This window comes from Urocitellus parryii, chromosome 7 (assembly GCF_045843805.1).
Source record: "Urocitellus parryii isolate mUroPar1 chromosome 7, mUroPar1.hap1, whole genome shotgun sequence".
NCBI classification, from domain to species: Eukaryota; Metazoa; Chordata; class Mammalia; order Rodentia; family Sciuridae; genus Urocitellus; species Urocitellus parryii.
The window spans coordinates 138,536,447-138,551,650 of record NC_135537.1 but is presented as its reverse complement, the minus strand read 5'-3'; the positions used below and the strand labels follow the sequence as shown (position 1 = coordinate 138,551,650).

The 15,204-nt window shown below is 46.2% G+C and overlaps 1 protein-coding gene across 1 annotated transcript; it reads right to left on the bottom strand.

The window, feature by feature from the left end:
* Positions 1–3,481: 3,481 nt before the first annotated feature.
* On the bottom strand, positions 3,482–15,144 carry Scarf1 (scavenger receptor class F member 1). The gene is made up of 11 exons (XM_026388829.2): positions 14,699–15,144; positions 14,333–14,394; positions 13,992–14,093; positions 12,359–12,881; positions 10,892–11,110; positions 10,386–10,514; positions 8,915–9,009; positions 8,375–8,495; positions 7,327–7,448; positions 7,104–7,250; positions 3,482–6,476 (listed from the first exon to the last, which is right to left on the bottom strand). The coding sequence occupies exons 1-11, from the start codon at positions 14,914–14,916 to the stop codon at positions 5,533–5,535; spliced, it is 2,682 nt and encodes an 893-aa protein (XP_026244614.2). The 5' UTR covers positions 14,917–15,144; the 3' UTR covers positions 3,482–5,532.
* Between the last annotated feature and the right edge of the window lie 60 nt (positions 15,145–15,204).

The window sequence follows — 15,204 nt, the reverse complement described above, 5'->3', positions numbered from 1 at the left end:
CCTGAAGACTCTCTCCAGACCTCAAATAAATCTTTTAATTCACTTTCCATGGCTAGGGATGTGTACAGGAGGCCCTGGGATCAATCCCCAACATCACCAAAATAATTATTCAGTTTCTCCCTCAAAACTATGCCACTCCCGATCTCCCTTAAATAAGGTAAATATAGTGAACCATCCTTTCAACAAACATTTGTTAGGTACTTGCTATGACCAGACCCGTACAGCCGTATCTCTTAAATATTTAATCTGTCCATTTATATCCCTAGCACACAATCATACAACTCACATCCATTCCCCACCCGATCCAGTAAACTGTGGGAAATGCAAATAGGACCTCTGCTAAAATTTTTCAGAAACTTTACCATTTGATCTGCAAGTTGAAGTTCACATTCACAATTTTACCCATATGGGCTCCTCTCCACCAACACATTTTTTTCTTCTTTGGGGCTGTTTGACCTGCCTGGTCTTAGGTGCTCCAATCACTGTCAAATTGCTTGTGGTTCTTATGCCACTATTCTCATCTCCACCTCTGGCCTTCACTATAGCCCCTTCTTGAATAGCACCTCCTCTGGGAAGCCTTCCCTGGCCACTCTGTAATACCCTTTGCTATCTTTGTCCATAATATGGTATTTCATAGTTATTTATTCATGGTTGTATCCACTTTCCCCACAGACTATAAACACTTTGGGGCGGGAATATGTATTATTCAACTTTGGATAACCAGCTCCTAATACTGAAGTAAGCACAATGGAGACACACAATATGGGTTTGTGGAATAAAAATGAAAGTTCTGAAAAGTACCAGATTCTATGACACCAGATCTGATGGTAGTGCCAATAATAATTAGCTTTTATTGAGAGCTAAACATATACTACATGCTTTTCATCATTTGTGCCATTTAATCCTCACAAACACACTAGGAGATAGGCATTGTCTTCATTTTTCAGAAGAAAAACCAGAGGATTTAAGCAACTTTTCCAGAGCCACAAAATGAAATGTTGAAGCTGGGACTTGAGTCTAGATCTGAGTGAAACCTTCGTTTTTTGTCAGGAGTACTGATGCCACAACACCAGCACTGTTGCCAAATTATAAAAGAAATAAAACCATTGGGAATGGAGCTCAGTGATAGAGGGCTTGCCTAGCATGTGCAAAGTCCTGGGCTTGCTACCCAGCACTGCAAAAATAATAACAACAATAATAATAAAATAAAACCACTAACATACCAGAAGAAAATATAGATTATTTCACTAATTTTAGGGTAGAGAAGACCTTTGCCCTTGTAGAGAAAAAGAGAAGAAACTCTAAATAGGTTTTAAAAACCTATCACAAACTGAGCAAATAATTAATATTCTTGATACAGAAAATGTACTTCCAAATCAACCAGAAAAACATGAACAATTCAATTCAAAATTGAATATACCCAGATTATCTATAGGAAAAATACAAATAGCAATTTAAGGTCTGAAAAGACCTCAACCTTAGAATAATCATAGAAATTCAAATTGAAATGAGATTTTTTTTTTTCAGTGCTGGGAATCAAACCCAGAGCCTTGGGTATGCTAAGCAAGCACTCTATTACTGAACAACATCCTCAAATGCAGACATATCAGTTTTTGATGGTTAAAAGAATGTTTTGTTTTTTAATTTGTATAAGGATTTTAAGAACTTTAACATGTATTACTTTATTCCATTTGTGCTAAAATAATAACTTACCATTTTCTACCTAATTAAATTTACAAGGAAATGAATGCCCGTGTGTGTGTGTGTGTGTGTGTGTGAGTGTGTGTGTGTGTGTGTGTGTGTGTGTGAGAGAGAGAGAGAGAGAGAGAGAGAGAGAGAGAGAGACTAGGGATTGAACCCAGGGTCTTCTACATGTTAGATAAGCACTGTTTATTTATTTGTTTATTTTTTAGCTATTGATGGACCTTTGTTTTATTCATTTACATGTGGTGCTGACATTCGAACCCAGTTCTTCACACATGGTAGGCAAGTACTCTGCCACTGAGCCACAACCCCAGCCCCAGGCAAGCACTGTTTTTAATATTATTTTAGACAGGGTCTTGCTGAATTGCTAAATATGGCTTCCAACTTATGATCCTCCTGCCTGAGCCTCCCAAGGAGCTGGGATTATAGGTTTGTGCCATGAAACCTGACCATGCTTATTCCTTTAATTTGTGACTACAAACCCATACAGCTATTTTGGAGGGCAATTTGGAAGAAGTATAGAAACTTCTAATTTTCTTACACTATAACTCAACAGCTCCCTCCTAGGAATATTTTCTACAAAAAAATGTATACTCATGCAATAAGAAATGTGGATACATTTTATTTTATCAGAAGCAACTCAGCTGTCCATTGGCAATGGGCATGGTATAAAATAACCTGTCGTATTTCCACATGATGGAATTCCACCTGGTCATATTTTATGAAAGGAGGTAGCTTTACATTTACTGACTTCGGAAGTTATAGAGAATATCTTGATAAGTGTGAAAGCAAGTTGCAGGGCTGGGAGTGTAGCTCAGTGATAGAGCCCATGCTTACTACTTACAAGGGCCTGAGTTCAATGGCTCTGCAAAAAAAAAAAAAAAAAAAAAAAGCAAGTTGCAAAATAGTATGCTTAGCATGTTTTAAAACATATATTTACATGTGTACAAAAAAAAGAAATCTGAAGCCCGGGCAGTGGTACATGCTTGTAATCCCAGTGGCTTGGGAGGCTGAGGCAGGAGGATCGAGAGTTCAAATCCAGCCTCAGTGAAAAGCATGGCACTAAGCAACTCAGTGAGACCCTGTCTCTAACTAAAATACATCCTCACATCCTATTTAGGGCTGGGGATGTGGCTCAGTGGTTGAGTGCTCCCTGAGTTCAATCCTGGGTACCAAAAAAAAAAAAAAAAAAAGAAAAAGAAAAAAGAAATCAGAGTATCTCAACTGTAAGATTCTCTGCACACTGGGATAGAAAGGGACACCCCTCCCCTAACTTCTTTTCTTTTTATTTCTTTATTTATGCAGACTAAAGATCAAACCCAGTGCCTCACACATGCTAGGCAAGTACTCTGCCACTGAGCTACAGACTCAGCCCTCCCCCTTCTTTTCTGACTAGGTAATATAACAGCCAAATTCAAATAAGACCAACAAGCACTCAGTGAAAAATAAGTCTGACCTCTGTCTTATCCCCAGACTGCCTCTAGGGAAAAAGGGAAATCTTCGTTTTACTTTATACATGTTTGTAATGTTATAGCTTTTTATTTCATTTATTTTTATTTTTCATATGAGCTCTCTTTTTATTGCCTAGGATGGTCTCAAACTTGTGGGCTCAAGTGATCCTTCCCCCTCGACCTTCTGAGTAATGGACTACAGGCACTTGTCACTGCCCCAGCTAGCACTTTTTATTTTTTAACAAAGAACCAAATTACCTTTCATAATTTTTATTTTTTATTTTTTTTAAAGAGAGTGGAGAGAGAGAGAGAGAGAGAGAGAGAGAGAGAGAGAGAGAGAGAGAGAATTTTTTTTTAATATTTATTTTTCAGTTCTTGGCAGATACAACATCTTTGTATGTGGTGCTGAGGATGGAACCCGGGCCGCACGCATGCCAGGCGAGTGTGCTACCGCTTGAGCCACATCCCCAGCCCAATAATTTTTAAAATATATATACATATTTGGTTGTCAATGAACCTTTATTTTATTTACTTATTTATATGTGGTACTGAGAATCGAACCCAGTGCCAAACATATGCCAGATAAGCACTCTACCACTGAGCCACAACCCCAGCCCCTCATAATTTTTTTAATAACTTTATTTTATTTATTTACTTATTTTTGTGCCGTGCTATGAATCGAACCCAGTGCCTTACACATGCTAAGTAAGCATTCTATAATCCCAGCCCCACCTTTCATAATTTTTTTAAAAAAATTCAGTCTAGGGTTGGGGTTGTGGCTCAGTGGTAGAGCACTTGCCTAGTATTATGAGGCACTGGGTTCAATTCTAAACAACACATATAAAAAAATGAATAAAATACAGGTGCAACAACTAAAACAAATATTCAAAAAATTATTTTAAAAAATTCAATCTAGTGAGAAAAAAATGTTTACTGTAGAAAATTTGCAAATTACTCAAAAGTTTAAGAAGAAAATAAATATTCAACTGCAATGTCATCTCCCAGGAAAAATATAATTTAAGCTGATGCTTTTCCCTAAAATTTTTTTTTATTTTATTTTTTATTTTTGCACTAGAAATTGAACCCACTGGGGCTCTACCACTAAACTATATTCCCAGCCCTTTTTATTTTTTATTTTGAAATAGGGCCTTGCTAAATTGCTTAGGGTTTCACTAAGTTGCCGAGGCCAGACTTGAACTTGGGATCCTCTTGCCTCAGCCTCCCGAGTCACTGGGATTACAGTTGTGTGCCACCATGCCAAGTTCAAGTCTTTTACTCTTATGCACATTTGTTTTTTAAAAATAGTACATAGCCATGTGTGGTGGCACATGCTTGCAATCCCACCAACTCAGGAAGCTGAGGCAAGAGGATCACAAATTCAAGGCTGGCCTCAGAAACTTAGACCTGTCTCAAAAAATAAAAAGGGCTGGGAATGTAGTTCAGTAGAAAAGCACCCCTGGGCTCAATCCCTAGTACCCCCCTACCACACACACACAAAAGTTCATAAAGTAGTCACTAAGTACACAAAAAGGGAGAATTCTAAAAATTCATTTGGAGGCAACATGAAATAAAATTTATAAAAGGAAAACAATGGGTCTGGATGCTTGTTGGCACACTTCTGTAATCCTAGCTTCTCAGGAGGCTGAGGCAGGAGAATTGTAAGTTCAAGGTCAACTCAGCAACTTAGCAAGACCCTGTCTCAAAATAAAAAATTAAAAATGCTGGGGCTGTAGCTCAGTGGCAAAGTCTCATGCCTGGCATGCTTGAGATCCTGGGTTCAATCCCTGGTTCCTCAAAAAATAAAGAAACACAGGGAATCGAGAATGTAACTCAGTAGTACTCAGTGATACTCATGCTTAGCATGACTGAGGCCCTGTGTTCTAACCCAAACACCACACACAAAAAGAAAAAAAAAAAAAAGCTACGCTGTATACCCTTATTTCTAAATTGCTTTTTACATACTTAGTATAGTACAAATATTTTATCCTTGTACACGATTTTTCTAAGAAATATTTGTTTAGTCTATCTTCATCATCAAACATTTAGTTTGTTTCTGATTCCAGAACAATGTTTTGCAAATGAAGGAAATAATAGTCCTTTGGGGCAGAATTTAGAATAACAGAGAAAAAGTCCCTGTAGCCATCTCTTCCCCCTTCCTGACCCCATCTGGCAGGGTCTCTGCCCAGGCTTCCAGCATTGCCAGGGCGCAGAGCCAACTGGCCTCTAACTCTGGCCTTCTCCAAGGCAGAGGCTCTACTGCTCTGGCTCTGGGATCATTTTCCATCACAAAGTATAATCTGATCCATGAGTAGTTCTGGTGCCCCCTCCCTGCCCTTCCACCCATCCACAATCTTTTAGTTCCCCAAATTCAGGGTCCTTAGGACTCTGGTGGCCCAGACACGAGTACAACATTCTCATACAAGGGCTCCTCCTGCCCTTCCTCTTCTGCCTGCTTTTGGAGATCTTGTTCTGGGGGACTGTTCCCAATGACTGGCTCCTGGGCCCTCCCTGAGCTCTCAATGCCATCCCCTACCCCTCTCGACACTTCCTCTGATCTAACTCCTATAGACTCCATGGTACAAATGAGTTTGGCATTGGGAGCTAAGCCAAGGCTCTGACTGGCAGAGCCAGAGGACAGCCCAGGGTTGCCCTTGTTCTGACCCCGGGCCCGGCGTGGTGGCTTAGCAATAGCACCAGGCCTCTGACTGGCTGAACTAGAGGCCAGCCCAGGGCTATTCTTGTTCTGACCCAGGGCTCGGCGTGGAGGCTTAGGGATGGCAGTCTTGACCTTAGCTTCTGCCTGACCTTTCCAGAAATTACCAAAATGCCGAAAGATAGACAAGACAGGACCCTCAGATCTCTGGGGCGTCCCTGCCAGCATGTAGATTGTGGCCACAGGATCTGAGGTCTCCTTGACACCACTGTCAATGGCTTCCACACACTCAGCTGCTGTCTGGTCTTCAAGGTAGTACTGGTGGTCAATAGCAGAATCTCCAGGGCTAACAGTAGCAAGAGCAGCCTCATCTGTGTTTCCTTGCTCCAGAGTTGCGGACTCCTTGGCTTCCTGACCTTCAGTACCTGGTTGGGCCCCCCTGGAGAGCCTTTTGGGTTTTCGAAATGGGCTGGAGAGTTCTCCTGAGCTTCGGCAACTCTGTGACGCAAACTTGGTGCCTTCAGCAAAGGAAACTGATGGCCGCTTGGCCCGCGCTAGGCTGGAGGTGCGTGGAATAGCAAATGGTGTGGAGGTATCCTCTGGGGGAGGGAAGGGGCCACCAGCCAGGCTGGCCTCTGCTGACTCTGCATGGGTTACCGGGACCATCCCTGGCAAAGGAGACAGAAGAGCTTGTTGCAGTTAGGCTGGCCACCCTAGTTCATCCCACCTACAGCTCAGCATCTTCTGGGAAGCCTCAAAAATGGCGCAAGGAAAGGAGGGAAGATGCAGAGAGGCAGGAAGGGGCCAATTCAGCAGACACTGCTACTTCACTCTTCTACCACCCCTTCCCACTCTGAATCACTAGTACACTCCAGTCAAGCTGAAACTTGCAATGCCACAGAGCCACATCCCTCTCTCTCAGGGCCATCATAAACGTTGTTCCCTTTACTTGAAACACCATCCCAATTGTAACTTTCACTTTATTAACTCCAGCTAACCCTGCCAGACAACACAGCTGTCACCAACATAGATGTGTTCCCTGATGCCAGTCGGCCCAGACGTGGCTAGATTATGAGCCCACCCTAGTGTATCCCCCATCGAAGCATCTATCACTCTGTCCTGTGTCTGATTACTGCCTACCAGACCACAGGCTTGCTGAAAATAATCTATTTTGTTCTCTACTGTGTCCCCAGAGCCAGGATCAATAACTATCATAGAATGGGAAGTAGATACAAGTTTATATGTTTGCTGGAGGGAAGAGCTGCTCAGGGGTTCATTGGGCTGTTGGGGGCTACCTTGTTGGGGTGGCACACAGTAGGCAGGAACTTCGTCCTCTACTCCAGACTCAGGATCAGAAGAGAAGGAGTCATCTGAGGCCCAGCCAGCAGAGGGTGGCTCGATGAAGCTGTGGTTGAAGGGGACCTCTGGGTCATGGTGAGAGACTGTAGGGGATACAGATCAGCACAGAGCCTGATGGGAATCTTTGTTCCATCCCAGTACCCCATCCTCAGTCCTTACCTGTCACCCAGGGAAGTTTGTGTCTGCTGAGGGAACCACAGGACAGGGCAGAGCCTAGACTGGTCAGCGCCCCCCAGACCTGCTGCTTCATCCTGGACAAGGCAGCACCATCTCTCACAGGCCTAAGCAGTGGAGTAGGAAGGGTGGTCAGTGCACAAAACACAAAGTGACCTGTGTTACCTTGGCAGGGTAGTGACGGCGGCTACATCTACTTCAATGGCTCTGTATCAATTATAGAATAAAATCTTAACTACCGAGCCCAAGATCTGAATCACAGAAAATAGCATGGCTCTTGAGTCACAGAGACCTGGGTAACAACTCTGGCTCATACTTCACTCCCTGTAAAATGGGGACAACAATCTTATATCAGAGTTTTTCTCAGGATGCATAGTATTTGGCAGTGGTTTTCCAAAATGTAGCTCTTTGTTATTGTCATCCTAGTTGAACCCCAGTAAGCCTGTCCTTGTCCCTATGCTTCTCTGCTCCCAAGCAGTCATTACTACTCCACCTGTCAACATTGGTCTGATGGCCTTTGTATATGTCCTCATTTTCTTGGGAGGGGCTTCTTCCCCACCCCAGGGCTCTCTGCCATGGGGCAAGGACAACAGGATCTGCTTATCTGTGGATGCCCAATAGCACACAGGACACACTCAAGGATCAGGCCATGAGAGAACTGGACAGAATCCAGAGAGCCTGTTGGGGGCTGTGTGTGTGCCGTGACTAGCTGGGTCACCTATGGCCTCAGTGACCTCTATGAATTGAGGATGATAATCCTCCTGCCCCCACATTTCCTGTTCCAAACCTCCATACTTTTGAGTCTCCAAGAGGTTAAGAGGCATGAGGACGTTCTGTGAAGAACAGAGCTACCTTTGAGCAACACTCCCCTATGGCAACCCCACTGGCCCATTCCTTCCTCCCTTCTGTCTCTTAGAAAGCCATATTCTCCGTTGAACCACCAACTGTCTCCACTACCTCTGATCTAAGCACTGACAAGGCCAGCCCTTCCACACCCTGGAAAGGAAACCAGATGGGACCGGCCAGTGTTCACCTGTCCTTGGGGTCCAACCGAGTGGTCCATCGGTAGTAGGCCCAGCAGGCAATGCCCAGGAGGAGCAGCAGCAGAGGGACCAGGATGCCAGCAGTGAGGATGGCATCCTTACTGTAAGGGCCTGGGGAAACAAGAGATGGTCAAACACTCAGGAATTTCTGCTCTCCCATGCATGATGCCTCATGTTTAGCTCTGAGTTGCCACTTCCCCAGAGTCTTCTATTTATGGGTACCTCTCTCTCTTCCAGCCAGCCTCTGCTGGTCTGTCCCCTCCTGACGGTCCAGGCCCCATTCTAAAAATTCTTATCCTGATTTTCTTGTACTCTGCCATTCCAGAGTCCAAGCCAGCCTACTCATTTCCTGGATCTACCCTGGTTTCTCCCGGGGTCCCAGAGCATCCATACAGATTCCAAGAACAGGAATGTCTCTGAAGCAGGCTCAGGTTTGCTAGCAAGTGGGGCTCCTGGAGTTTATGGAAAGGCTGAGATATTCCCTGTTTACTGCAGCACCTTGCATCCTCCCTGCACTCTCCCCAACTCACAGGCCCCTGAGACAGGGTGGCAGAGTCCCTCTGTACATTGGCAGGGAATAGAGCAGTTGTTTCCATGGAAGCCAGATGGGCAGGAACTGTTGCAGCTGTGGGGTAACAAGGAGGGGCAGACTGAAGGCTGGGAGAAAAGGGATGGAGGTGGGCAGGGGAGAGGGAAGGCAGATTTCTGAGTACTATACCCACCCCCTGCCATTTCCCTGGATGATACCCAAGAATCTCACTTCTGAGTCACATTCTAATTGCCTCTGGCAGTGGAAGAAACCCTCAGGCTTGAAGCTGCCCAGCTATTGGCAGGCCAATGTACAGCACTCTGGACAGGGTCTACCTCTGACTATCCTCAGCCCCTTAGCCACCCAGAACTAATGTGAAATAAGCAAGATGCCAGTGGCATTCAGGGAGGTGCTATCAGGATATGAAGGTATGAGTCAAGCCTGGCCTTGACCCTAACTTTCCAAGCCTCGGACCTTTCCATTATAAAATGAGGTCTCTTCTATTTGACATTACAAGCTGTCTCATAAGTGAAAACTTGATTGGAGACACTGTTTTCCATCTGAAGACCTTAGGGAAATGACAGTGGGTCTAGAGCCTATCCCTAAGTAAGGTCCCATCCAATTAGGGAGTAAGTCCTTTTTTTATTCTTTCTTTTAAATTATTTTTCTGTCATTTTTCCCCCCTAAGATTTCAGATTGAAAATCTGAGGGCTAAGGATGTGGCTTAAGTGGTTGTGCGCTTGCCTAGCATGCGTGAGGCACTGGGTTAGATTCTCAGCACCATGTAAAAAATAAAATAAAGATATGGTGTCCACCTAAAACTAAAAAATACATATTAAAAAAAAAGAAAAAAAACCCTTGAGATCCTCCAGATGTGGTAGCACATGTCTGTAATCCCAGCAGCTCTGGAGGGTGAGCCAGAAGAATTGTCTAAAGCTAGCCTCAACAATTTAGCAAGGCCCTAAGCAAGTCAGCAAGATGCTGTCTATAAATAAAAATAAACAGAAGAGCTGGGGATGTTGCTCAGTGGTTAAGCACCTCTTGGTTCAATCCTTAATAACAAAAAAACAACAACAAAAAGAAAACTTGAGATCATGCACTGTTACACCCTGCCTGACACTGGTCAAGCTCCTTGTTAGATATTAGTCAGCCATGACTAGTATTCACTCTCTAAAGCATACACTATTAAAACCCCTAATTATTAGCTGCTTCACTATCCTATACACATGAGTTAGTGGGCTGCTGGTTGTTTTTCTTTCCTTTTTTTTTAATCTTACTTATTTCTTTTTTTAGTCCTTTTAGATTTGTTATTATGACTTTCCTCAGATGATATGACCTCATAACAGGAGTACTAACTTCTGAGTTATGAAAATGGTAGACAGGTATCTGAGAGGTGGAAAGCCCCAGGAAAGAAAGTTTAGGAACCATTACTCAGTCCCAGTACCCTCCTGCCCACAGGGCTCAGTCCTTACCTGGTCCCCCAGTAGCCAGCACTGCAGACACATTCTCCTGTTACAGCATCACAGGAGCCCTGAATACAGGTGGGGCACGTAGAGCCACAGCCCTCCCCAAAGGTGCCCATTGGGCAGGAGTCTTCACACCTGAGGGGAGACAAGACTCAGGGATGGGGAGGGTAGAGCAGGTCTGCCCCCATAGTGGGGACCCTACCCACCTTCCCCATGCTCCAGGACTCAGAAACCCAACTGGCCACTCCTCAGCAGTGAAGCTCAGGTGTAAACAGGGCCTTGAACCTAGAACCAAACCAGTAGGTGACAGACTACAAATTCCTAGAGGGAAAAGGGGAAGGAAACCCCAAGGGGTAAGGAAGTTAGAAGAGCGTGCATCCCAGGACTCCCTCAAAACTCTTCTTTGACCCTCAGTTTTACCAGGAGGTAGCCCCAAGGGCTGAATGTGTGTTGGGGAAGGTAAGGATCCTACAGAAAAGTCTAGTCCACCCTCAGTAGGGTGGCGTCCTCACCTGGGCCCTAGCCAGCCAGGGTCACAGTGCTGACAGTGGCCTGTCTCTGGCTGACAGGCCTCCCCAAGCCGGCAGCGAGGGCACTGCTGGCTGCAGTTCTTGCCAAAGGTGCCTGGTGAGCAGGGCTGCTGGCACTGGGTCCCATCCCAGCCTGGCTTGCAGGACTCACAGTGGCCTGTGTCTGGGGAGCACGATGCATTCTGCTCACATTGGCCACAGCTGGTAAGAGAAAGGGTTCATGGGAGCACCAGGGACAGATGGAGAGCTCAACTCCTCCAACCCACCTATAGCCCACTCAGATCTTCAGGGGCACTAGAGAGCATCCAGGTCCCAGTTAGGTGACTCAGGCAGGTTCAAGCCTCAGTTTCTCTGTTCTGTGCAATAAAAAGATCAGATAGATGATATCTGAGGGCTCTCACAGAGTTCCATTTCTCTCCTTGCTCTATGATACATCCTTCCCTGGGTCCCAGGGTCACCTGAAGCTATAGTAAAGCCAGGACACCAAGTTACCACTCTACCTTCCACCTGTTTCTGCCCAGCTTTCCTTTTCTCTTCCTTTCCCCTTTCTCTCTCCCACACTATGCCATCCCTGAGATCAGGGCTCAGTGGTTTATCCTCTATCCCACAACATGAAAATGTAAAAAAGTCAATTATAAGACTGCAAGCAAGACCAACCTTAAAAAAAAAAAAAAATCAGGGACTGGGGTTGTGGCTCAGTTGTAGAGCACTTGCTCACATGCGTGAGGCACTGGGATTGATCTTCAGCACCACAAAAAATAAATAAGATAAAGATATTGTATCCATCTACAACTAAAGAAATATATATATGACTAATGAATGACTATGACTGTTTTAACTACTATACTTTCAAGTTTACCTTATCTAAATTTTTCATTGATGCTTATCAGTAACTTGAAGTTTCTCCCTCCAGATTCTTAATTATCTGGGATGATAGACTTGGGTCAGATCCATTATCAAAAGGGAAGAAAGGAGTTTATAAAACCAGTCTAACCAATCTTGACTAGCATTTAGAAAAAGAAAAAAGGAAAACACTACAGTGTATGTGTATGTATAAATATAAGGATGTATTGTCTAGTTACTTTTATTTCTGTTATAAAATGTGCTACATGTGTCATGTGGGATGTAGTTTCTTGTTCTTGAGCTGATCAATAATTGAAAGCCACTGAGTCTTAAAGGGCCATTCTTTTGAATCGTGATTCTTTTCCTAAGTATGGCTTGCTAGTATTATATCTTTAACTAAATGGATGAAAGGAGTGGGAGGGCTCAACCCAGGGGTATCAAGGGGTTTCTTCTTCTTTCTTCCCTGTCTTGTATATTTTGGGGGGATAGCACTAGGATCCTGCACTCCTGTCTAGCACTTCTCACTGGGTACCTGCCTCTTCCTGCTCTTCCTGCTCACTCCCCCTGACCTGGGTCCTCCCTGGTGCTCCTTGGAGGGGGGCTCACCTTTTGCTGCACTGCACCCCGTAGCTACCGGGAGCACAGGGCAGCTCGCAGCGCGCGCCATGGAAGCCAGGAGGGCAAGAGCACTGACCGGAGGTGGCACTGCAGAGGCCACGCACGCACTGACACTTCTGACGGCACTCGGAATCCCACCAGCCAGGCTGGCAGATGCAGCGGCCCGAAAGCTGCTCGCAAGGGGAGCCATTGCAGGAGCAGCGGAAGCTGCAGCGGCGGCCCCACCAGCCAGAGTGGCAGAGACAGGCTCCTGTGGTCTGGTCACACTGTGATGTAGAACTGCACTGGCATTGGCGGCGGCACGTGGATGACCACCAGCCCCTATTGCAGTGGCACACACCCGTCTCAGGGTCGCAACGGCCGTGGGAGCTGCAGGCACACGTGAACTCACAGCGGCTGCCCCAGCGGTCCGCTTGGCACTGGCACTTGCCGGTGGCTGGGTCGCACTGGCCGTGTGGGTGGCAGGGGCAAGTCTCACGGCAGTCGGGGCCCCAGTACTGGCTTGGGCAGCCTGCAGGGTTGCAGGGAACAGAAATCGGCTCAGGGCCAGGCACAGATCCTTGTCCTGTCCTTTCCTCAAAGCAGAGGGGTCCAGCCAACCCTCCAAGAGACAAGGATGGACCCTGGAACATCTGGCAACCTGTCCTCCTGGAGCATAGCTCACTTCCTGCTCCAGACTCTGAACTACAAAAACCCTTAGCCTGGGGCTGGGGTTGTGGCTCAGAGGTAGAGTGTTTGCCTAGCATGTGTGAGGCACTGGGTTCATCCTCAGCACCACATAAAAATAAATAAATAAAATAAAGGTATTATGTCCATCTATAACTAAATGAAAAAAATTAAAACAAACAAACAAAAAAAACCCTTAGCCTGGGCCCAGCCTCCCACTTGATGGTCTAGAGCACACTCAGAGGTCTTGAGTGAAAAGGGGGTGTTCCCAGAGTCACACATAGTGGGTGGGGGCTTTATTCACAAACCCCTGTTGAGCTTCCCACCCAGGGATTCCTGGGGCCTACCTTCAGGCTATGGGTCCACCAACCCCCTTTCTATCCCCCTCTTCTGCCAGAGAGGGCAGAGAGTCCGGTTTGGAGTCTCCTGCCCTCCACCCATATATAAGGTATCTGTGGGGGAGACTAAATTACACAGTTAACAGGGATCACAGGCATTTTCTCTAAGAAGTTAAAAAACGAGGCAAAGGTCCCAAGTGGGCAGGGCTTTGTGGATATAGAGAAAAAACAGATGACTCAGGACATCTACCAGGGGTACATCACTTCTGTAACTGGGCCTTAATTTCCTCAAACTTGAAACTTGGGGGAATGGGGAGGCCGAGGCAGGAGGATGATGAATTCAAAGCCAGCCTTAGCAACTTAGTGAGGCCCTAAGCAACTCAGCATGACCCTGTCTCTAAATATAATATAAAAAAGGGCTGGGGATGTGGCTAGGTGGTTAAGCTCCCCTGGGTTTAATCCTTGGTACCAAACAAACAAACAAACAAATAAATGACTTGTAGGGATTCTGGCCCTGCTGTTCTAAGGTTACATTTCCATCTGTTCTGCCATGCCCCTCCCTCCCCCACCCACCACCTAGTTCTGCCCAGTAACTTCATCCTGTAGTTGAGACTCACGGGAGCTGCACTGGGCCCCGAAGAATCCAGGTTTGCATCGGCAGAGGCCTGGTTTCACACATATCTCGTCTTTCTGGCAGGCATCCAGTCCCTCACAGATAGCTGAAAAACACCCCACCCAGGTCTGAAAGTCTGGGGCACACACAACCAGGGGACACCCTCTCCCTTTTACCCACTTCAGGGGCTTTGCTCCCTTAAAAGCCACCCTCATAAGGCTGGGGATGTGTGTCACAGGATGAACCCTGATTTTAGGGCTCTGGAGAGGAAAGAGTAGGAAGAAAGGGTTGTCACTGGGTGATATCTCCCATCTCCTTGGCTGGGGGTCCAGCCTGGCTACTCACGAATGGTGCATTCTCGATCTTTCTGCCTCCAACCTGGGCAGCACTGCAGCTCAGCAGAGGGGCTGTGGGGCAGAAAGGGGTCAGCCCACAGGGTGAATCACTGGCTCCAGCTGAGGTGTGGTAATCTGCCTCAGACCACCAGGGAGATCTACCCCGCTGTGCCCGTCCACTCCGGTCTCCTTCCTTGGCCTTAATAACACCTGCCCTGACTATCCACTATTTGCCAGATCATCCCTCAAAACCCTTCCCTTTAGTGCCAAGACCTCTTCCTCTACATCCTCATTCTCAGAAATGCCTCAATTTTTCATTCTCAGAAATGCCCCAATAATTCAGGCATCATCCCCATCAGTCTTCCCCAAGACCCACCTGCTGCTCATGCAGACGTGTTGCCCATTGGGATCCAGCTCAGACCCCTGGATCCCTGCAGTCCAGAGCAGCAGCAGTAGGAACAGCAGCCCCAGCCCCATGGCGGCCAATAAAGTGGGAGGACTTGAGTTAATCTGGCTCCCACAGCTCCCAACCCCCTCCCTGCTTCCTCCCAAGGCTTTTCCTGAGGAAACCAGGCCGGAGGGGTGGACTGACATGATGCTCCGCCCTGAAAGGGCCCCATGGGTACTAGGAAGGCCATACACTCAGAAATGAAAGGGAAAGAAAGAACTGAGTGGATTTATGGGTCTTAATCTGAAGGCAGGAAGGAAGAACAAAGGCCTATGTCCTTGGATACAGAGAACAGGCAAGGGGGTGGGCATGGCTTTCCATTAGACGGTACTCCCAAAGTGAAGCCAGAGCTGAGAAAAGTCTTCCATCCAGCGACCAACCAAGAAGGAAACCCCATGAGGAAACCTCTGGCTGTCCCTGCTCCTGGCAGGCTT

Coding starts and splice junctions, on each gene's coding strand:
- Scarf1 (XM_026388829.2), bottom strand. CDS start 14,916: ATGTCAGTCCACCCCTCCGGCCTGGTTTCCTCAGGAAAAGCCTTGGGA. Junction 12,882..13,991: donor CGGGGCCCAGTGCAGCTCCC/GTGAGTCTCAAC, acceptor GCAACCCTGCAG/GCTGCCCAAGCCAGTACTGG. Junction 7,251..7,326: donor CAAACTTCCCTGGGTGACAG/GTAAGGACTGAG, acceptor TATCCCCTACAG/TCTCTCACCATGACCCAGAG.